The following is a 24530-nucleotide window of genomic DNA, read 5'->3' as shown; positions in this document are numbered from 1 at the left end:
TCATACAAAATAGCATCTGCCGAATAAACATTTGCCACAAATGGTTTATCATCAGCATTCACTATTTTCACCTTGTCTCTATCCCAAAAGATCAACATCTAGTGTAATGATGATGGAATGCACATATTTGGATGAATCCAGTCACGGCCTAATAACAAATTATATGAAGCCGTGGATTCAATAATGAAAAATGCCGTGAAGGATGTTCTTCCTCCTATTTTGATTTCTAAAGGAAGAATTCCTTTAGTACTGGTTGAACCTCCATTAAACCCACAGATTGCTACATCAGTGGGAATAACATCTTCCATACTCTTGCCGAGTTTCTTCAACGTATTAGCTAGGATAACATTCAAAACCGAGCCATTATCTACCAAGACTCGGTTAACAGGTTGGCCTTCTACCCATACCTTCACATACAAAGGCCTTAATTGTTGAGTCATTGCTAACAAAGGTTTCTCAAAGACTACCTTCTCTACCAATTCTGAAGAAAGAATTGATAACTTCTGAATCGGCTGAGTTTCTTTCTCCTCGGCACTATCTTTTACTTTTGTTTCTTCTTTCTTTCCAGTATCTGCAGTTGATGTCAATGAAGCCTGGAACATTGCAAGTAATACGAATGCTATATTACAAAACATTTCATCTAGGAAACTGCCAAATTGAATTCTAAACTCATTTTTGCGTCTGGGCCACGTCGGCTGATGTTCTTCTACCTCATTCGGTTAATCCTTTTCTGGAATATTGACCTGCTCAACCAACTCTTCTCGGCTTACCTTTTCTGCTTTTCTTTTCTCCTCGGCCATCCTCCTTTGTTCCCTGCATTTCTGAGATCGAGTTGGTCCTTCATTCGGATGTTGCTGAACTCTAGGAAATTTTGGGTGATTGACTCGAGTCCATCTATCTTAGCCGTGTCTATCCTTGGCCGCATAGTTGTCAAAGGCGCCTCCAGGCGCCAAGTTAGCACCTTGGGTACACTTAAGGCGTCTGTGTTATATAAGGCGTGCGTCTTTCTGACCAAGGCGCCAGGCTACAGGCGCGCCCGCATGAAACTATGGTTTTTAACTTCTTTTCGTTATTTTTTTGTTTTGTTTGTTTATTGTTTGTGACTCTGTATTGTTATATTATTGTTATTATTTGTATTCTATTATTTTATTACTTAATATAGTAGAAAGCTCAAAGCCAAAGCCTATTACAACATAAAAAATAAAAAATAAAAAAAATAAAAAAATAAAATAAAAAAAAGAAAAGAGAAGCAAAGGAAAGAAGAAGACAGACTGACAGAGGCAGCGAAGTACTCACTCGGACTCTCGGATCTGCGTCGGCAAACACTCAGCAGGTTAGTTCTTCTTCTTCTCTCCTTCTCTTCTTCTTCTCTCCTCTTCCTCTTCTCGGATCTGCCAGATCAGTGACTCAGTCAATTTTTTTCTTTTCTTTTCTTCTTCTTCTTTTCTTCTATAAAGTCTGGGGCCTCTCAGCTCTTTCTTGCTAGATTTATATCATTTATTTTTATTTTTCTTCTTCTTTTTATTTTTTTATTTTTATTTTTTTTTTCCTCTAGTTTTATTCTTCTTCTTCTCTCGAGTCTCGGCTCTCTCCTAGCAGATTTGTTTTTTTTTTTTTCTTCTTTTTATTTTTTTTATTTATTTTTTCTTTCTCCAGTTTTTTTCGTCCTTTTCTTTTTCTTTGTTTTTTCTTCTTTTCTTCTTCTTCTTTTCTGCTTCTTCTTCTCTCAAGTTTCGGCTTTCTCCTGGCAGATTTGTTTTTTTTTTTTTTTTGCTTCTTTTTATTTTTATTTTTTCTTTCTTCAGTTTTTTTCGTCTTTTTCTTTTCTTTTCTTTTCTTTTCTTTTCTTCTTTTCTTCTTCTTCTTTTTATTTTTTTATTTATTTGTGTGAGGTACTTTATATTTTCCTGATTTATTTGTGTGAACAGTTGTATTTGTTCTATTCTAACATGTTGTTGGTTTAAGGAAATGCATTTTTATCTAATTTTGTTAAAATGAAATAATTAGTTAAGTGTACTCTAAATTATAGAAGACAATCTCAAATTGTAAATAGCTCATGTACTGTTAAAATGCAATAATTTTGTTAAAATGAAATAATTACTCATGTAGACATGTACTGTTATATTATTTTCATATAATTAGGTTCTATTATTAAAAGAATGTTTAGTTGTTAAAACTTAAATCACTCACCCAAAAATGAAAAATAGAATCAATGATGGTGCTTATAGAAACTTAAATTGATTTGATTTGAAAATATATCACATCCTTGTTGTTTTTGCAGGATAAAAATAAATTCATAATTTCTATTTAATGCATCCAAACATGGTGCTTGCAGTTTGTAAAAATGTTTTATTCGTGCATAATGAAAAATAGATTTGATTTGACTTAAAAATAATAATAGCACATCCATCATCCATTCATCTGTTTTTTGCATGAAATAATATTCTGCTTTTTGCATTTTGCCAAAGCTTTGTATTTATTTTTTTAAATTGAAATGTTAATATTGCTAATTGCTTTGAAGCTCTGTATTTATTTATTTATTTATTTGCCAGAGTTGTTACATACACTGATTACATGATGCTATTATTTTGTTATCTTAAATTCGATTGTAGTTTGTACTTTAAAAGATGCCTAGTGATGGTTCAAGAAAGGATCCGGCATGGAATTACTCACATTTGGAGAATCCGAAAGATACAAATGCCGTCACTTGTAACTTTTGTGCAAAAGTTACAAAAGGAGGTATTTATTGGGCTAAACAACACTTAGCTGGAGGGTATAGAAATGTGAGTGCATGCCCAAGATGCCTATCTAGTGTTAAAGAAGAAATCAAAGAGTACATGAGTAAGAAAAAGGAAGAAAAAGATCAAATGAATTTGTTACCTAGTGATGAAATTGATTTCATTGATGGAGAGGATGAGGATGACGTTATGGAAGTTAACAATATGGGAAAAAGGGTAGTTAGTGCAGGTAGTAACAGTGCTAGTGTCAATTCCTCAAAGATGCAAAAGCAAAAGGGACCGATTGATTTATATTTCACTCCCAGACCAAAAATTGTGGTACAAAAAAGAAAGGAGGGGGGAAAACAGACATCCATTAATGATGCATGCAAGAAAGAGTTGAGAGGAAGAGCGTGTGCTACTTTTGCAAGGTGGATGTATGATGCAGGAATTGCCTTCAATGTTGTTAAGTATAATAGCTTTGCCGAGGTTGTTGAAGCAATTGGACAATATGGTCCTGGCATGAAACCACCTAGTTATCATGAGGTGAAAGTTCATTTGCTTAAGAAGGAATTGGATAATACCAATGCTTTGATGAATGACCATAGAGAGGAGTGGTCAAAATTTGGATACTCATTAATGGCAGATGGGTGGATAGACAAGAGAGGGAGAACATTGCTTAATTTCTTAGTAAATAGTCCAAGGGGAACCATGTTTATTGAATCGATAAATACTTCTTCTTTCTCAAAGGATGGTGACAAGATGTTTGACTTACTTAATAAATTTGTGAACCGCATTGGAGTAGCAAATGTTGTCCAAGTCGTCACAGATAGTGAATCAAGCAATAAGTATGCCAGTAAGAATGTTCAATGTTTATAACTTTTAGAGTTTACATTCTTTATAAATATATAATTTAAATCAATTTTGATTTACTCATTCTCTTTATATCATTTTTTCTTTTTTCCGTTTGGTTTCAAATAGGGAGGATGTTAGAGAAAGAACACCCATATTTGTATTGGACCCAATGTGCTGCTCATTGCTTAAACTTGATGTTGGAAGACATTGGGAAAATACCGTCCATCTCTAGAACAATGCAGAGGGCAGTGGAGTTAAATAGTTATATTTATATGCGTCCAAAGTTGTTGAACATTATAAGGAACTTTACTCACAAAAAGGAGTTGCTTAGGCCTGCTAAAACTCGATTTGCTACATGTTTCATCACATTATCAAGTATTCACAAGCAAAAGAATAACTTGAGAAAGATGTTTACTTCAGAAGAATAGAGTCGTAGTAAATGGGCGAAAGAGGAAGCCGGTAAAAGAGTTGCTTCTTATGTTTTAATGCATTCCTTTGGGAACAACATTGTCTTTAGCCTTAAGGTTTCCGGTCCTCTTATTCTGGTTTTGAGATTAGTTGATGGCGAGAAAAAGCCTCCCATGGGATACATTTATGCGGCTATAGATAGGGCTAAAAAAGCCATTGCAAAATCATTTGGGGGAGTAGAAGATAAATACTCAGATATTTTTGAAATAATTGATAAGAGGTGGAATGTTCAACTTCATCGCCCTTTGCATGCAACAGGTTATTATTTGAACGCAAAATACTTTTATTCAAATCCAAAAATTGAAGAAGATGAAGAGATTACAAAGGGTTTGTATGCATGCATTGCAAGGTTAGTCCCGGATGCCAAAGACTAAGACAAAATTACTGAGGAGCTGTCCTTATATTCTAAAGCTGAGGGCCTCTTTGGTAATCCCTTTGTTATTAGACAGAGAAGTACACGAGCACTAGGTAAAGTGGTAAAGTATATTAAGTTAGTATAGCTAAGTGTTAAAATTATTTTGACAATAGGGTCGATAGAAAGATAAAGCTAAAGTTGCTAAACATCATTATTAATTCTTTTTAATAACTAATTAGTGGGAAGCTTATGGCAAGTCAACAAAACTTCTCCAAAAGTTTGCTATAAAGGTTTTAAGCCTTACTTGTAGTTCTTCTGGTTGTGAACAAAATTGGAGCGTGTTTGAGCATGTAAGTATATACTATCTACTAACTAGGTTTGTAATTTAATTGTTGAAAATTAAAATTTTAATTTATTATACTTACTAGTTAAAGTTGAATTTATTGCAGCTTCATAACAAGAAAAGAAATAGGCTCGCTCAAACAACTTTGAATGATTTAGTGTTCATCAAATATAATAGAGCATTGAGGCGTCGATATAATATGCGTGACACTCTTGATCCCATTTTACTCGATGACATTGATGAGAGCAACGAGTGATTGACGGGGAGGATGGATGATTCTGATACAGAACATGATCTAGTCTTTGAAGATGATTCCTAAACATGGGGTGATGTTGCTAATTTTGCTGGTATTGGAGAGGCTAGCAGGCCGCAACGGTCTACTAGATCAAAATCTAGTTCTAGTTCACGGTTACCAACAAAGGGAGCAGGTGGATGAGGATGATTCAAATGAGATAGAAGAGGATCCTGAGAATTATGAATCATTTAGTGACGATCAAAATGATCTTATGCTTATTGGTTGGTGTTGTCTTCTTAGAAAGAAATGATGTTTATGTTTGTTTTAGTTTTATCTCATACTTCTCCTTAGTTGACTTTTGCATCTTTATGTTAATATGTTTAATTATTCACTGTTGAACTCAAGTACTTGATTTACTTGGTTTTGGCATCTTTATGTTGAATATTTAACTTAAGTAATTCATTTAGTTGACTTTTACATCTTTATATATATTATTGCATCTTTAATACTTTATTGGGTGGGTTTTGTTTTTTTTTTTTTTCCCAACGTGCTCCTTGCTTCAGTCGGGTGCGCGCCTCGCCTTGCGCCTCAGGCTCCAGGAGGCATTTGCGCTTTTGTGCGCCTTGAGCCTTTAACAACTATGCTTGGCTGTACAGTTCGCACTTTATGGGAATCGGCGCCAATTTGCACCCAAATTTCTAACTGAACTGGTGAAAGTTTTTTAAAACTGGGATGCCGATATTGAGAATGGAATCGGCTAGATATATATTCTTGTCGATCCTGTTTTTCTGTCTTTACATGACTTCTGCTGGAATTACCTTGTCGAGGCTCTTCACCGGGCTTAATTGGGAAAGTAAACCTCTCAAGAATTCCCTTCTTCTTTGGTTGAACCTCCATTGGCTCTTTTTCCTTAGGTTTCTGCTGCCCTTATAACCATGGTCTATCAAGGCCAATTGAGCCTCTCTTAGTTGTCTCTGCAACTCTGCCATCTTTTCTGGTGTCACACTTGATGAAAGAAACTCATTTGAGATCTTCTCAACCTCTTGCCGATTTTCTTGCTTAGCTAAGCTTATCACATTAGTCGATGTGATTGTAGGAAATAGATTGGTATCCACCTTCATGGTATCTGATGTTTTCTCCGAAAATTTGAATGTACCTTCATCAATAGCTTTCTACAACACACCTCGTAGAACAGTACAATCATTAGTAGCATGGTTCCAAGAGTTATAATACTTACAATACTCTTTTCTTTTGAGGTCACTTGCCGATGGAATCTTATGCCCTTTAGGCAAAGAGATCATTTTATTGGCTATCAAGTGATCAAAGATTTGATTTATTTTTGATAAGTCAAAAGAATAGATTTTTCCTGTATCAGCAACTCCTTTCCTTGTTGTTGAGGTTGATGTTGCATTGCCCCCAGTGGTCGGCTTAGGTTTAATCAATGCCTTACAGATATAAGGCTTCTTGATATTGACCTCAGCAACGTCAACTTCTAACTCATCACCAATTTCTGCCAAGAACACCTCATAATTAGGGTCTTTATAATAAGTACCATTAGAAGAATTCTTCCTTTCTTTCTCTTCTTTAAGTATCTCATCATACTGAGTGGCTCTGTATGCTAAATCGAAGAGATCTTGGAATTCAACCCCATCAAACCTTTTGTGATGTTCAATGTCAAAACCATTTAATGCCAACTTAATATATTCTGCTTCAAGCAAACTTACTCGGCACTTAAGCTTGGCTTTTCTGAATCTGGCCACGAAAGTTTCAACCGATTCGCTCGGCAACTAGGATAATCGAGATATATCTGCCAGCATAGCTTCTATTTCTGTTCGGTAAAATTGGATATGGAAAGCTTCTTCCATTTCATCCCACGTCTGAATAAAATTGGCTGGTAAATTGCTGCACCATTCAAATGCCGCCCCATTCAAATGCCGCCCCAGCGAGAGAGCTAGAGAATAACCTTATCCTCAACCAAGGATTGGGACCTGCTTCTTAGGGATGGCAATTTCCTCCAACCCGCTGGGTTTCTGCCCCGCTCCGCTCCTAATGGGGCGGATTTGGCAGCTCCATAAATGGGTTTGGGACGGATATGGTAAAAGAATTGAAAACCCGAACCGGGTTTGGGGCGGGCGCGAATTTAGTGATGCCCCCACCCCACCCCCGCCCGGCCCCCGCCCCGACCCCGATATTATATATATATATATATATATATATATATATATATATATATATATATAAAGTATATATTTAATTTAAGTGTCCATTAATATATTTTGACTAAATATTCGCTAGAATTACTACTTACTAAAATTCTACAATTGTGCACGTGATTCAATCTTCAAAGATTCAAGATCTTAGTATTCTATCCCAAGTCCAGGAATTAATTCAATAGTGCGGGGTGGAGTTGGTATTTTGTCTACCGGAGTAGGGGCGGGGATGGTATACCAATTATAAACCCGCCTCAGAGTTGGAGCGGAGTTGGTATGACGAATTTTTTAATGGGGCGGAGTAGGGTTTAGCCAACTCCATCCTAACTCCGCCCTATTGCCATCCCTACTGCTTCTCCACATTGTGCTGTGAACCTCATAATATGCTGCACCGTAGAAAAGATTTCTTCACCACTGTACATAGAAAAATCGGGATACCGATAATTTCTAAGTTACTCATGGATATCGACATGAACAGGATAAGGCTTCCTGTACACTGGCCGGGCACGTCTGCGTCCCTGTGCTACCTCGGCCTGTATTAAGGCTAGAATCTGAGCCCTATCGATCCTCGCATTTTGCCTAGAAGATCATTTGGGTGAAGTGGAACAAATGGGTTAACCTATTCTCGTTGTGAATTTGTATTTACATGCCCCCCGGCAGCCGCCGATATACCAGCACAGTAGTTATTGCCAACGGATCTAATAATATTGGTGGATTACCAATCGACATGCCGATAGTAGGGTTCGGCACATTGTCGATTATGATACCGAAAGTTGTGTTTGGTGGTACGATGCCTGCTGATGCTGTTTGAGGTCCCTGAGATATATGTATCAATGGTACCGAAACACGTTGAAATATGGATTCATTAGCGTGGGATGTTTTAGCTTGATCATGTCGGCTTTGATTAGCCGATATTTGAGCTTCAAATCTCTGACTCAACTTATCTATTTTAGCAAACATCATTTGATTTAACTCTCCGATCATTGACTTCATCTCATGTATTTGAGAAATCAAAATTTGATTCGACTCCCCCATTTAGGACTTTACCTTGCCCATTTAAATTTGTTGGCCATCTATTTTCCCCATGATTGATTCCAATACCCGACCCAAAGGAACGTCGGATGGAACAGAAGAATCGGCTTCATTAGATTTGCCTATGCCGATTTACGGGTTCTCTTCTTCAGTGTTATCACCTGTAACACCTTTCGAATTTCTTAGCCTGGGAGGCATAGTTACTATAATTTACTCACCTAGTGGGGTCCCACCGAGTGTGCCAAAAATATTGATGCTAAAATCGACTCCTTAAATCCGATTCTAAATTGATGTGTGCGGGCCTGCCATAACCAATTATATGGTTCAAGTGTAAATTGTCAACTTCAGTCCCTTTGAGAAGGTTGACTTTCAGGCGATTGCAAGAAAAAAAGGGAACAGTAAAACTTCTCTTTGAGTTCAGAATTGTCTTAATTAAAAGGACTTTAACAATGAATAATTATAGTAAAATATTGAGATAATAGAAAGGGGAGAGAAATAGATATAGAAAAAAATAGAGAGAGATTTTGAGAGAAAGATAGAACAAGATATTGAGAAAGGTTGGGAAAGAAAGAGATAGAAATAGCAGATGGAAAACCTTGCTCATCCTAATATGCACGCGTTTCTATTGCCTAAGAAGAGGGAGCTGGAGGCGCTTCCTTAAAAGATGGCTTTAACCAAACCCAATGCCACCGAACCTATGGCTTGACAGCTGCTAGACAACTTCTCTAGCGTAGGTAACCACAAGGTTATGAGCCTGGCTTGCTATTAATGGATGGCTTGGAGTTAACTGCTATGCCCTTATCAAAGTGACTCTCTCGTTCAGTTACACAATAAGGAGGGAGGCGGAACGAGGAGAGGGCTCGACAATCATACCAACCGCTGTCGAAAAAGCGTGTTCCCTTCATATAACACGGCACCGTAGGCCATCCTTAACCTAAGGATGCTTTTCTGGAAAATGTTTGAGAAAGCAAACAAAATAATATAATGATTCTGAGGGTATTGGATCCTTATCTCAGCATGCCTCTTTGATTATTTATAGAATAAAACGTTAACAAAAACCTATACATAAACATTCTAATTACATCAAAACTCTATCAAATAACTAAATACTGTTTTCAAATAGTAACTTTATCCTATAGATAAATATTATTATGCAAATAAATTAATTAATTGATATCTATTAGTAATCTACTCCTTATCTATTTGTTACTTCATGTTATCCAAACCAACTCTATTTGTTGCACCTTTAAACATAATCCATGCAGAATTAAATTCTCATTTAACTGAAACATCGCTGCAACCCCAATTATAGTCCAAATAAATTATCTGATCCATGTTGCATGATAAAGTTCTTCAGCCCAATTTAATTACTGCACATCTTCAGCCCAGTCTCTTCTCACGGCCCAAACCTCTGCCACGTCATTGTACTTCAAGCCCAATTGTAGTCCAAGCCCTGCCAAAATGGGTGTCAATACTGATACACCGTTTCTCTACTTTTTGACCAAACCGACTTTTTGACTAAATTAATTAATGAATAATGTAACAAGTAACCACAATTATACTCTATTATTGATTAAAAGAAAGAAAAATTATTAAATAGTAGTAATATATTTATTTTTTTAAAAATAGATCGGAGTTGTGTGATTAGTGAAGATCATCTCATATCAAAAAATAGAATAATTTTTCAAAAAAAATCTTTCCGTTAATATGTATATTTATAAAACAACTAATACTAAAAAAACATACCAAGGTCCAGAGCATCGACGCGGAGGTAAAAATCTTGTCCATCTTCGGTGCGATTGTACTGTTTAATATCATTTAACTCACCAAACCATGCAAAGCAACCGCGTCCCCCAACATTGGCATCGGCACTGGCATACCCCGTGCAGTTACACTTGTTCAAGCACTCCCTTTCGCATTCTTCCAAGCTCACATTCTTATACAATTGGCATACCTTAGCGTCCGGAATCTTCAAACCTGCTAGTTTTATAATTCCTTCACCAACACCCTTTCCAGATGTGTACGATTGCTTCTTCTCCACACAATTTAGGAACCAATCTCGAGGGGACTGCGGTTGGAACCCAGGCAAACAGGTGCACTGCATCGTGTTGTAATTGTTGCATATGGCTGAAGCCCCACACCGGGAGTATTCGTCGCAACTATCTTGCGAACCCACAAAAAAAACCCAATCTTTGGAATCGGTTCGCCATATTGCCCGAAAGACTGATCCCACCGGTAATAGCACAAGTCTTTGAAATGTTGAAGTATTTGGTACTGAGATTGAATAATATACCTAACAATTCCATCATAATGGTAATGGTCTTTGGTGAGTTAGTTTTGCAATATTTTTGCCCACATGAGTAAAAAAAGAAAAACCAAAAAAATAATATACCTAACATTTGCATGATAATAATGGTAATATTGCCCACATGAGTGGAATTAGCCTAAATGAGTGAAAAAAAGAAAAACGAAAATAGATTGGAACTATGGGAATCCCATTCAGTGTCCTACCGTTCCATGGCCCCGCCCGCCAGATCGGAGCCGAGTTCTTGTATCAACCGCCAGTGAGAAATCACCCGGTGCCGTGTCATTCTCAGACCTCCAAGATGTCAGCACCCGGTTGAGACCGCTTCTCCGGTCCAACCCCAATTTCATTCCCTGCAAAAGCGTAGCAGTTGGGTAATCAAAGCTTTGCCATACAACAACCGTGTGGGCGTGGCTGGAACCGTTTGTTTTGGTCAGAACCAAATTGCCCGAAGGTAAGAGCACGGCGGTGGAATTGGTAGTAATTGACGACACATTGGTAGACCAGACCGGTAGCCCTCTTTCGTCGCCGGTGTCGAAGACGGCGATGTTGCCATCATCGTGGATCTTGAAAACTCCAGTTTTGTTTTCGATTGGGGTGACTCTATTGGCGACCCAGACAAAAGTAGGTTCGTAAACTTTGTTGAACCAAATACCAAGGTACCGGTTGTTAGACTTTCCGGGGCTGAAGAAGCCCAGTTTGAAGTTGCCATTGGAGGACACAAGCACTGCCTTCTTAGCGTCGGAGATGAACCGGTCGCGGGTTACGGTGTCGGTAGTAGTGTATGTGACGGAAGAAAAGTAATAGAGTGAGCAGAGTTACACCGTAACTTATCTCGAACTCCATGAAAAGTGTGATTAGGAGGATAGCAATAATCGCCCGTGACCTTTCTATGGTTTTGCAATAATATCTGCATTGTATGCTGGCAAGGACACAGGTGCAGGTTGAAAAAGAGGTGAAAGAGATATTTTGGGCTATATAATTGATTTGCTCACGAAGGTTATTTTTTTTTTGAAAAATATGAAGTCGTGATGAACAATTTATTTGAGAAAAACGTATGCATAACCTAAAATTTGGTAAAGTTGGAATTAGTCAAATTGACTTTTTAATCTTACAAAAATTGAAACAAATTTGTATTGAAAGAACATATTTTATTTATGAAAAATGATTCTTGCGACTTATAATTGAATTGCTAGATTTATTATTTTTAATTAGTCATTTGGACAATAAATAAGAAAATAGAACTTCTTACTTAATTGTATTTAATATAAATAGTCAATTAAAAATTATAGTACAAATGTTCAATGTGAATACCACAATTTTTCATTTAGATCTTTTATTCCTATTAGTGATTTCAGTTTTCCACTATTTTAATAGTCTGAGACTACGAGTAAGATGCGAATAAGTGAATTTGTAATGACTGATGCATATAATTCATTTAGTACTTTTTGTGACAAAAATTTTAGAAACAAAATTTATTTTATACTTAAAAATAATTTAGAGACGAAACACTGATTCCTCTTTATTTGTGTATGCTTAAGGGACGAATTGAATAATTCGTCGCCGACTGAATGTATATATAATTGTCATTGAATACTTCTGATCATTAGAGGAAGACATCAAAGGAATTCGATCTAGAAGTTGCAGAAATACTATTTTCTTTACATTTATATTGTATCGGATTACTGATTAGTTAGTTGGTGAGGCTGTATCTTACAAAGATCATAATCAGTAGTTGGAGTCCCCCAGATTCATCCAATTGCTAGTGAGTTTGATATGATTACTTCAGTTCTAGATGTTTCTATGTAGTTTGGCTTGGGCCATGTTGTAATTGGACTCCTGGCTCTAGCTTCCGCGTGTTGTATTGTTGTTGGGCTTTAGGGCATGTTTGGGAAGTTATTATAATTTATACTATTATTTTTTTTATATTGATATTTAAATTTAGGCTCATATCATATTTGAGACGACTGATATTAGTTTGAAATAGTTCATAACATATCAAAATTTTCGGCCAAAACCTATATCACCAAATTTCCAAATTTTCCAAAACAAATTTTTGTTACCAACTATAGTTCCGATTTTTATTCCAAACACTCCTACAACAAAACAATTATTTTGTTATTGACAAAAAAAACATAATACCTAAAATACATCACATGCCAAACGGGCCCTTAGCCTTTGTGCTTTTATTTTTGTTGGTCCCGGGCCTCTCTTCATCTAAAGCTGATGGCCTCTAATCCTATTTTCAAGAGCGAAGCTAGGATGTTGAGGTTGGGGGACCAAAATTATAATCAACATTACTTAGCTTAAATTTTTGAAAAAAAAATATTTTATTATTTATTATATTTATATAAAAATATATCTATCTAAACTTTTGTCAATTTATTTAAGCTCGTCAATCCAAACTTGCCCCATAACCTTTTGCCTCCCCACGTATTAATGGCTATTATCAGTCAATGGTCAATTGGCTTGCAACTGGTGACCAATTAAAAAGCTCCTTATTTTTCCACAAATGCTTTGGTAAATCCAATCAAGTTAGCTCGTCAGTCCCTCTTATACATTTATAGATTTATGGTTTTTTAACTTTTTCTAATTCAATCGTCAATTTTGACATCTAAGGCACTATTAATACTTTTCTAATTCCATAATATACATTAAAGATGCAATTGTGAAATTATATAAACAATCTTACTCATAAATTAGAATTTTAAATCTGTTATAAGAAACTAAAAACATAATATATGATCTTTAATTTATATTTCAACAATTTACATTTTAAAACATATATGTTGACAAGGTCACAATAATAATAAAAAAAATATGAATTTACAAGGAATAGAGAACATGTATAAAGATGAGTTTCTCAATATTTATAATTAAAAAAAAAAAAAAAACATTTGTAATTAGAAACAACATAATTCATATAGAATTTTCAAAACATAAATAACTAAATAATAAAAATTAAGAATAGAAATCAACCATTTGCATTTAATCAAAAGAGAAAAGAAAAGAAAATAACAAGATATAATAAATTAAATAGGAAAGAATTGGCGTAGATAACACAAAATTGTTAGCCGTTAATAGTTTTTAAAATACAACTCATATTCATTAATGATCTTTTTCTCTTTGGAGATGTCTAAAGACTATAAAAGTCTATCTTAAAAAAAAAGTATGTCTACCTAATGAAATTTCCACAAAGAAAGTATGTCTAGATCAAAAGAAACAGTGTTGCATTTTCATCAGTGGTTGCATTTTCATCAGTGGTCTTTTTCGCTTCGGATATGTCCAAAAGACTATGAAAATCTATCTTCAGAAAAAAAGTATGTGTACCTTGATGAAATTTCCACAAAGAAAGTACGTGTCAAAAGAAGAGTAATGGCCAGGCTTAAAATTTCCACAAAGAAAGTTTGTCTCAATCAGAAGAAATAATGTTGCATTGCAGCCATAGAAGACTTTGATGTGCACCTTTCTTTTTGACGAAAGAAGAGATATATGTATATCATGTATGGGACCATAGCTGACTTTGAGGTGCACACCTTGACGTCTCCTGGTTTGATTTCCATTCATTGTGGTAACTGGTATAATTGTTAATGAAAATATATTAACATATTTTTGGATGATTAATTAAGGCATGTCACTGAATCAAATAAAAGTGTTATAAAGGGCACTCCTCTACAGTAAATGAATCATGATATACCCATATTGTAGTACAAAAAGGTATATTTTTAAAAAGGATAATTTTTTAGTGAGACGGAAAAAAGGAATGACGTAGCTAAAGTGACCTGATAATATAATATGTGAGAGAGAAAATCCATGTTCTTGTGGTAGACTTTTTATTTATTTTTTCCAAATTACTCATATTTGAGTTTGAGAAAATATTAAAAAGCATTGAGGTAAAAATTATAGGGTATTGAGGTAAAAATTAAAATTGTTGATAATAAATTTAAAAGATGTTAAGAATAAGATTAAAACTATTGAGAACAAAAATTAAAAAGTGTTGAGGTAATATTAAAGGTATCGAGAACAAGATTAGAGGGTGTTGAGAAAATATTAAAGGTGTTGAGAAAAAAAAAATAAAGATGTTAAAAATAAGATTAAAAGTGTTGAGAAAAATATTAAAAAGGTGTTGATAACAAGATTAAAGGTATTGAAAAAAAATATTAAAGGTGTTGAGGTGATTAAAGACCCACTCCATCACATGGTATGATATTGTCCATTTTGGGTCTGAGCCTGCACGGTTTTGCTCTTGGACTTTACCCCAAAAGGCCTCATATCAATTGGAGTGACACACCTATATATAAGCACTTCACATTTCCCTTTCCCAGACAATGTGGGGTGCACTCGTAACTCGCTAATATGGTAGCCTGTCAGTGTCTCGCACCCGCCCACGGCACACCCGTCCACAGGGTCATCATAGAGATAATGATTAAAAAGTGTTTAGAATACAATTAAAGGTATTGAGAACAAGATTAAATATATTGACAATACGATTAAAATGTGTTGAGAAGGATTTAATTAGGTATCTTTCCAAGCACAAGGGCTTAAATTGCTTAAATTTCAATTATATTTATCTCTACTTGTTTCATGTGTTAAAATTTTGAAAATGAATTTTTCTTGAATTTTTTTATCAACCGTTGCACAAATTGTTTTTCTTCTAGCAGAGGACTGTTGTTCCACTTTTCAATTTTACCTAACTAATCGCGCCTATTGTCTTTCACAAAGTAAATTCTCCGCTCCATGGAGCCAATGGTCCAATTTTAATTTTCAGCTGAAGAATTAGGAATTCGCAGCATTTTACCAGCATATTTGGACCCGAATCTGAAGACTGAAGCTCTAGCCACCGGTGTAAGCTTCGCTTCAGGAGGCTCAGGATACGATCCTCAAACACCTAAGTTAGTGGTACGAACATTTTTCAATAGATATTATAGGTACAACAAACATCTTTTTTAGTAAATTTTATTTTTCACTAATTTTATTTTTATTTTTTATAAATATATCAGTCAGTTATATCGTTATCGGATCAACTGAACATATTCAAAGAATAACCTCCCAAGGAGCGGGAACTGCCATTCTAACCCTTTTTAAAAAAAAAATACAAATGCTAATCAATTACGAATCATATATATAACATATATAATGAAATTCTTGTTCAAAAAATAATTTAATAATTAGTATTTACTTTCAAAACATTGGGCATTATCTTTTCAAAACAATGACAAATATTTGAAGTCAAAGTGACCTGATAATATAATATGTGAGAGACAAAGTCCATGTTTTTGTGGTAGACTTATTATTATATTTTTCTAGATTACTCAGATTTGAGTTTGAGAAAAAATTAAAAGACATTAAGGTAAAAATAATATGGTTTTCAAGTAAAGATTAAAGCTGTTGATAATAAATTTAAAAGGTGTTGAGAATAAGATTAAAGCTGTTGAGAACAAGATTAAAAGGTGTTGAACTAATATTAAAGTTGCTAAGAACAATATTAAATGGTGTTGAAAAAAAGATTAAAGGTGTTAAAAAAATAAATAAAGGTGTTGAAAACAAGATTAAAAGTGTTAAGAAAAATATTAAAATGTGTTGAGAATAAGATTAAAGGTATTGAGAAAAAAGATTAAAGGTGTTAAAAATAAGATTAAATGTATTGAGAATAAGATTAAAATGTGTTGAGAAAAAAATTAAAAACTGTTGAGAACAAAATTAAAGGTGTTAAGAATAAAATTAAAATGTGTTAAGAAAAAATTAAAAGGTGTTGAGAAAACTATTAAATCGTTATTCTCAACACCTTTCATCTTGTTCTCAACACCTTTAATCTTGTTCGCAATACTTTTTAATCTTTTTCTCAATACCTTTAAATCTTGTTCTCAATACATTTAATCTTATTCTTAACACCTTTAATATTTTTCTCAAACACTTTTAATCTTGTTTTCAACACCTTTTAATCTTTTCTTCAACACTTTTAATCTTGTTTTCAACAGCTTTATTCTTTTTCTCAACACCTTTATTCTTTTTCTCAACGCCCTTTAATCTTGTTCTTGACACCTTTAATATTACTTCAATACCTTTTAATCTTGTTCTCAACACCTTTTAAACTTATTATCAACAACTTTAATCTTTACCTCAAGACCCTATAATATTTACCTCAATGCCTTTTAATTTTTTTTCTTAAACTCAAATTTGAGTAATTTGAAAGGAAAAAAAAAAAAAAAAATCTACCATAAAAACATGGACTTTATCTCTCACATATTATCAGGTCACTTTGGGTTCAAATATTTGTCATTGTTTTACGATGGTGATGAGGGAGGTGCTGAAGCAGAATATATATATATTGATAGTGGTCAGAATGATCAGTGAGATACTTGGAATATACCCAAGGTTCCCATTAGGTATATTTACAAATCTTCGACTTTCAATTTCAAAATAGGATACTCCATCAAAACTGTTGAACAAACTATTTCTCTCAAAAAACCATCCTTATTAGAGAAAAGTGGTATGCTTTCTACATACAACATAAGTTCTCAACCCCTTTCTTCACATGGTTTGAAAAATATTGCCTCGACAACAATATTGATTTTCCTTTCTCCACAATCAAATCCTTAAATGTCACAACCAAATCCACCATTACTTGGCAAACATCACGTGGTGAGGCTCTTGAAGCCATCCATCCCACAGCCGAGGCAATCGAATTCAAGACAAAGGCGTCAGGAACAGTCACACTTACTGCTTCTCCTTTCAAGACAAAGGCAGTCGTCAATGACAATACCACATCCACGACCCATGATGTCCGAAGCATCATGGAACAAAATAACTACACAAACCAACACCTCCAAACACTTAGCGATCAGCTTTCTCGTGTGGAAACCTTACTTCAGAAAGAACAAATTATCCCCATTCAATCTGATAATGCTTCCCCTTTCATACCCCATGAAATTCCCTTACACTTGTCTAAACAACTATCAAAACGTAGTGCCATTGAAGAAGCACAGGACATGATTAAGCGTATCGAATCCCTTATGACTCCACAACAACGATTCCTGATACGCCTGAAAGACCTCTTAGAGCCATCAATACTCTTGACCAAGAAATTGGTAGTGATACTGAAATTGATGAAATTACTGAGGTCTTCCAGAACCAACACGTCAATACTTTAGAACCAACTTCTTCTCGAAATTATTATCCCAAGCCAACTTTCCCTGACCTCCAGATCGAAGAACGAGGCTAGTTTTCCCAAGCTGCTTATCATGGTGGTATCATTTATGAATGGACCATAGATGGCAAAACTGAGAATGCCACTAGCCGAAAAGAATTAGGAACTTTCTACCAACAATTCGGCTTTGAAAACCTAACCCCTCCTTCCAAACGAAAAAGTCACACCCGCTACCGCAAGCTTTTTCCCAAGAGATACGAAAACAGGTCACGGTATAATAAGAGCAAACCCTCATTTGCAGATAAATATCTCTCCTCTGAGAAAAATAGATAGAAAAATGCCCCTCCTCCAAAACATTTTCAAAAGAAACCTACCACCTCAAAAGCAGATATAAAATGCTTCAAGTGTGGCAAGATGGGTCACTACAAACGCGATTGTAGAGCCAAACAGAAGATCAATGAGCTCGATCTCCCTGAAACCGTCAGGAGCCAGCTGATGCAAATTCTTTTAAACTCTTCAGATGAAGAATCCGAACATAATATCAATGGTAATCAAGAAGATGACTATCATGCTGATACAGATTATGATTCTGATTCTTCCAACCCATCTTTGGATGACCAACCTATCAAAACCAAATGCATCTGTATGATTACTAAGGACCAAGAATTCATGTTGGAACTCATTGACAAAATAAAAGATCTTGATCAACGCAAGGAATGCTTGATTAAATTCACCAACAGCATTGGCCAAAGAAATGACAAAGCTCCCGTTGTTATACCAAATACTTACAACCTTACTGATATCTTTGAAAGATTTGGTACACAACCCCAGATGCCAATTACAATTCAAGTTCTCCATAAAGAAATCAAACAAACCAAGTAAGAGATTTCACTCCTAAAGCAAGAGGGCAAGGCTTTGAAAGATTCCACTGCTCATGATATTCTTACCCTCAGAAGCCAAATCCTTTTTCAACAATCCCAGATAGATGCCTTACTACCTAAGTCCTCTGCAAAACTTGAACAACAAGTTTCTGAAAATCCCACCAAGGACAATGAGACTTACATCAACCTTCTGACCCAGATAACATTTCAGAAATGGCATGTTAATCTAAAAATTGTCATCAACAAAGACTATACCATTCATACAGTGGCTCTCATTGACTCCGGTGCTGATCTCAATTGTATCAATGAAGGACTTGTCCCTACGAAATACTTTAAGAAAACCAAAGAACAGCTTTAAGGTGTTAATGGTTCACGACTCACTGTTCAGTACAAGTTAACCAAAGCCCATGTTTGTAATCAGGGTCTTTGTATTAAAACACCTTTCATCCTTGTCAAAGACCTCAATACCCCTGTTATTTTGGGAACTCCATTTATTTCTCTTCTTTACCCGTTCAAGGTTGATAACCAAGGCATTTCAACAAGTCTAGTTGGACAAGAAATTTGCTTTCCTTTTGCTCATCCTATAGACACCAAGGATCTCAATACCATTAAGGATTCCTGTGTTACTCAAGTCCCTGCTGTCAACAGGATTGAAAGCAAAACAAAGCATTTAGACTTTCTCAAACAAGAATTAATCTTCAAACAGATTGATGAACGACTCAGTCAAAAAAGTCTCCAAGACTCTATTTAAAGGTTCAGATTAAGACTTGAAAGTCAGGTTTACTCTGATCTCCCAAACGCTTTTTGGCATAGAAGACAACACATTGTTGAATTACCTTATGAAAAATCTTTCAATGAAAAGGATATCCCTACCAAAGCCCGTCCTAGCCAAATGAGTCAAGAACTTCTTGATTACTGTATGAAGGAAGTATAGGAATTATTAAACAAATCCCTCATCCGAAAAAGCCGTTCCCCATGGAGCTGTGCCGCTTTCTATGTCCAAAAGAATGCTGAAATAGAAAGAGGTGTTCCTAGATTAGTTATCAATTACAAGCCCCTCAATGAAGTTCTTCAATAGATAAGGTATCCCCTGCCCAATAAAAAGGACCTAATCCAACGTCTCGTTCTTGGAACCGTTTTTTCAAAGTTTGATCTTAAGTTAGGATTTTGGCAAATCCAAATTGCTGAAAAAGATAGATACAAAACAGCTTTCACGGTTCCTTTTGGCCATTACGAATGGAATGTGATGCCTTTCGGATTAAAAAATGCCTCTTCAGAATTCCAAAAAATTATGAATGATATTTTTATTCATCTTACGAATTTTTCAATTGTTTATGTTGATGATATACTAATATTTTCTTCTTCTATAGATGCTCATTGGAAACATCTCAATGTTTTTGCTCAAATTTTAAAGCATAATGGATTAGTCATTTCTTTATCAAAGTTAACTTTATTTCAGACCAAGATTAGGTTTTTAGGTTTCCAGATCCACCAAGGAACTGTCATCCCAATCAACAGATCCATCCAATTTGCTGATAAATTCCCTGATGAAATTAAAGACAAAACCCAGCTTCAAAGATTTTTAGGGTGCCTAAATTATCTCTCTGAGTTTTTCAAGGATCTTTCCCTTCTTTGTGCTCCACTACGCCAAAGATTAAAAAAGTCCCCTCCTCCATGGTCCGATGAGCATACAAAAACAGTCAGAATCCTTAAAAGCAAAGCAAAAAACCTTCCTTGCCTATCTATTGTTGATCCAGAAGCCTTCAAAATTATGGAAACTGATGCATCTGAATTAGGATATGGAGGTATCCTAAAACAAAAAACAGGTGACAAGGAACAATTAGTTCAGTTCGCCTCTGGCACATGGAACCAAGCACAACAAAATTACTCTACAGTCAAAAAGGAAATTTTATCTATAGTTTTATGTATTTCAAAATTTCAAAGTGACTTACTAAATCAAAAATTTTTAGTTCGTGTTGATTGCCAATCTGCAAAAACTGTTTTAAAGAAAGATGTTCATAACATAGCCTCAAAACAAATTTTCGCCAGATGGCAAGCTATTCTTTCTGTATTTGACTTTGATATTGAATATATAAAAGGAGAAACAATTCTCTTCCTGATTTTCTCACCAGAAAATTTTTGCAGGGAAAAGCAGGAGCTTAAGGGCGGTTACTATGCCTCCCAAGATAGGTAGAGGAGCCTCAGTTGTAAGCACTAAACCCCACAAAACAAAAGATGCATATGCACAATCATCCTCTTCTCAAAACCCTTCCAAAAAAACCTGGTATGATAAAGTCGAGGAAGATGAAGAAGCTATGTGTGCTAGTCCATCTTCATTAATTACAAACTAGTTTTCAGCCCTAACCACAATTCCCCAACATGTCATAGACATGTCCCCAATCCAGTATGACCCCATCCAAGCATACTTACAATCCCAACAACCAGTTTTTCCTCCCCTTCAAAAAACTTATGCTGCAATTTCTTCAGCAACAGATAAACAAATTTCCTCAAAATCTGTTTCACAGCAAGTGGTGGTCAACAATCCCACTCTCAAAAAATCTCGTTATTTTCAAAAACCAAATTCATCAACCATTTGTGTGGTTGAAAAAGAACTTTTTAACCAAAACCCAGTTTTACTTTCTCAAAATCATTTTGTCAAAGGTTTTCATTATCCAACATCAGATTTTCGAAAAACATAAAATTTTTATGAGTTTATTTTAGTGGACACTGATTCCATCAAAATTCGAACTTATTCAAAACCAGGTGATGAGTCTTTTATTTCTCACACCACATGTACCATTCAAAATTCCTTACTCCGGCATCCTGGGGTAAAAACATCAATGCTCTGAGGCATTTTCTCAGCCTCGCAACCCTCAAACTTTCAATTACTGGGACTATCAGGATGCCTGATACAATACCTTTTATTTCCAAAATCAGGATTATAGTCATTCCTGGCTTATCCTTTTCCAAAAGAATTTCAATCTAAATGTCCCCAGATGGTTCATTGACTGGTGGCATATGTTTGGTCTCTGCCAAGAAATCATCCCTAAAACGGTGTCCAAGGGATTTTTAATTTTCAATGAAAAATTCCAAGCTCTTCCTGAGCTTTCCGAATTTCCCAAATCATTCTTATTTTTTGTAAATTTTGCATTATCATGGATAGTTCTATGGCAATTCCAAATCCTCAAAACCCCTTCTAATCTTCCTTTTCTATGAAGGATTTTCAATGTCAAATGGTGGGACCAATTCTCTATCAAAGATGTTACTCCAGAAGCAATTTCTGAATGGTTCTCAAAGCACCCTACAATATCATGTTCTGGCTTAGGAGAGTCTTCGGCTTTCCTCCTATCCAAAAGCCAGGCCCAAGCAAAGCTTTCTTCAGCAAAATCTTAAGATGAGTATGAAGCCTTCCTCATGGAAGCTTTAGCCCAAGTCAATCCCATAGCCTTCTCAAAATTGGGCTCCAACAGAAGTGAAGGCTCAGGTTCTTTCCATGGTTCCCAAACAGATCTGGCACAACCCAATGAAGATGACTATTTTGGTATTTTTACCCAACAACTCCAGTAAACAATATTCTCAAAAATCATCATTTCATTTCAAAAAAGCTTCTGACCTCGGTCATTCAATGCCGCTGCATAGCGATAAAAAAAAAAAAAAAAAAAAAAAAAAAAAAAAAAAAAAAAGAAGAAGAAGAAGGCAAAAACGACAGTTTAAAATTTTATTCAATAGTTCTCCATTTTCAGGCTTTTAGCACCTTTCGGTGTTCATGACAGACAAGCTTTTAAAAAAAAAAAAGGAATCCAAGGCAAATCAGTGGCCATCATCTCAATTCAGCCTTTCAGGCTTTGCACATGGCCTCCAGCATCATTCAGAAGACATCACCTCAAATCAGCCTTTTAAGCTTTGCACATGGCCTCCTGCTGCATCCTTATCTCCAAAGAATCCAAAGCTCCCCAAGGCTCCTTCGAGACCCTATAAATAACAGCTCCTCAATACATTGGAGGCAGGCTCATTTTTTCAAGTTCAGATTTTAGTTTCCATTTCAAAAGTTCTCAGTTCAAATTGTAATTTTTAAGTTTGAGTTTTTAGTTTTACTTCATCCAAGGAGCTCGGCTCAGAACAAAAGTGTTGTATTCAAAGATCAAAGTTGTAAGTTCCATGTTTTAATCAAAAGTTCTTCAAATTTATTCATGTTCTGTTATTTAATGTTAACTTGTATATTTCCATATTTTATTTCATTATTTCGTTGATTATTTAACCTTTTCATTATTCTGTTTCTCTCATAATTCATTATCAGTTATTTATCCTGGGTGCTTATGGTATCAGAGCCATCGTGTGTTGATTAAGCCCGATGGCTTAATCAACACCCGAAATAAAGAAACAGAATAATGAAAAGGTTAAATAATCCACGAAATAATGAAATAAAATATGGAAATATACAAGTTAACATTAAACAACAGAACATGAATAAATTTGAAGAACTTTTGATTAAAATATGGAACTTACAACTTTGATCTTTGAATACAACACTTTTGTTCTAAGCCGAGCTCCTTGGATGAAGTAAAACTAAAAACTCAGAGAGATAATTTAGGCACCCTAAAAATCTTTGAAGCTGGGTTTTGTCTTTAATTTCATCAGGGAATTTATCAGCAAATTGGATGGATCTGTTGATTGGGATAACAGTTCCTTGGTGGATCTGGAAACCTAAGAACCTAATCTTGGTCTGAAACAAAGTTAACTTTGATAAAGAAAGGCTTAATCCATTATGCTTGATGGTTTAAGCAAAAACATTGAGATGTTTCCAATGAGCATCTATAGAAGAAGAAAATATTAGTATATCATCAATATAAACAATTGAAAAATTCGTAAGATGAATAAAAATATCATTCATAATTTTTTGGAATTCTGAAGGGGCATTTTTTTAATCCGAAAGGCATCACATTCCATTCGTAATGGCCAAAAGGAACCGTGAAAGCTGTTTTGTATCTATCTTTTTCAGCAATTTAGATTTGCCAAAATCCTAACTTGAGATCAAACTTTGAAAAAACGGTTGCATGAACGAGATGTTGGATTAGGTCCTTTTTATTGGGCAGGGGATACCTGATCCATTGAAGAACTTCATTGAGGGGCTTGTAATTGATAACTAATCTGGGAACACCTCTTTCTATTTCAGCATTCTTTTGGACATAAAAAGCGGCACAGCTCCATGGGGAACGGCTTTTTCGGATGAGGGATTTGTTTAATAATTCCTGTACTTCCTTCATACAGTAATCAAGAAGTTCTTGACTCATTTGGCTAGGACGGGCTTTGGTAGGGATATCCTTTTCAGTGAAAGATTTTTCATAAGGTAATTCAACAATGTGTTGTCTTCTGTGCCAAAAAGCGTTTGGGAGATCAAAGCAAACCTGACTTTCAAGTCTTAATCTAAACCTTTGAATAGAGTCTTGGAGACTTTTTTGACTGAGTCGTTCATCAATCTGTTTGAAGATTAGTTCTTGTTTGAGAAAGTCTAAATGTTTTGTTTTGCTTTCAATCCTGTTGACAGCAGGGACTTGAGTAACACAGGAATCCTTAATGGTATTGAGATCCTTGGTGTCTATAGGATGAGCAAAAGGAAAGCAAATTTCTTGTCCAACTAGACTTGTTGAAATGCCTTGGTTATCAACCTTGAACGGGTAAAGAAGAGAAATAAATGGAGTTCCCAAAATAACAGGGGTATTGAGGTCTTTGACAAGGATGAAAGGTGTTTTAATACAAAGACCCTGATTACAAACATGGGCTTTGGTTAACTTGTACTGAATAGTGAGTCGTGAACCATTAACACCTTGAAGCCGTTCTTTGGTTTTCTCAAAGTATTTCGCAGGGACAAGTCCTTCATTGATACAATTGAGATCAGCACCGGAGTCAATGAGAGCCACTGTATGAATGGTATAGTCTTTGTTGATGACAATTTTTAGATTAACATGCCATTTCTGAAATGTT

At 35.2% G+C, this 24530-nt stretch overlaps 2 protein-coding genes across 2 annotated transcripts; one reads left to right on the top strand and one right to left on the bottom strand.

Moving 5' to 3' along the window:
• The first annotated feature begins 2627 nt into the window (after positions 1 to 2627).
• LOC132277742 (uncharacterized) lies at positions 2628 to 4000 on the top strand. The gene is made up of 2 exons (XM_059779591.1): positions 2628 to 3573; positions 3699 to 4000. Exons 1-2 carry the CDS (start codon positions 2628 to 2630, stop codon positions 3998 to 4000), a joined length of 1248 nt encoding a protein of 415 aa, XP_059635574.1.
• Positions 4001 to 9136: 5136 nt separating this feature from the next.
• Positions 9137 to 11537, bottom strand: LOC132279346 (S-locus-specific glycoprotein S13-like). Its single transcript, XM_059781308.1, has 3 exons — positions 10727 to 11537; positions 9962 to 10508; positions 9137 to 9668 (listed from the first exon to the last, which is right to left on the bottom strand). Exons 1-3 carry the CDS (start codon positions 10868 to 10870, stop codon positions 9583 to 9585), a joined length of 777 nt encoding a protein of 258 aa, XP_059637291.1. The 5' UTR covers positions 10871 to 11537; the 3' UTR covers positions 9137 to 9582.
• Positions 11538 to 24530: the final 12993 nt, after the last annotated feature.

Source organism: Cornus florida, unplaced genomic scaffold (assembly GCF_030987335.1).
Source record: "Cornus florida cultivar Cherokee Brave unplaced genomic scaffold, ASM3098733v1 CherokeeBrave_3.0.0_Hap2_Chr10, whole genome shotgun sequence".
In the NCBI taxonomy this organism is placed as follows: domain Eukaryota; kingdom Viridiplantae; phylum Streptophyta; class Magnoliopsida; order Cornales; family Cornaceae; genus Cornus; species Cornus florida.
This window is presented reverse-complemented; position numbering and strand designations above follow the sequence as displayed.

Bases quoted from the DNA above. Each gene is read 5' to 3' on its own strand.
- LOC132279346 (XM_059781308.1), bottom strand. From the start codon at position 10,870: ATGAAATTGGGGTTGGACCGGAGAAGCGGTCTCAACCGGGTGCTGACA. The intron at 10,509-10,726 runs GTAGGACACTGA...TGGAATTGTTAG, and splicing joins GCGGGCGGGGCCATGGAACG to GTATATTATTCAATCTCAGT. The intron at 9,669-9,961 runs GTATGTTTTTTT...CCATTTTGGCAG, and splicing joins CGTCGATGCTCTGGACCTTG to GGCTTGGACTACAATTGGGC.
- LOC132277742 (XM_059779591.1), top strand. From the start codon at position 2,628: ATGCCTAGTGATGGTTCAAGAAAGGATCCGGCATGGAATTACTCACAT. The intron at 3,574-3,698 runs GTAAGAATGTTC...GGTTTCAAATAG, and splicing joins ATCAAGCAATAAGTATGCCA to GGAGGATGTTAGAGAAAGAA.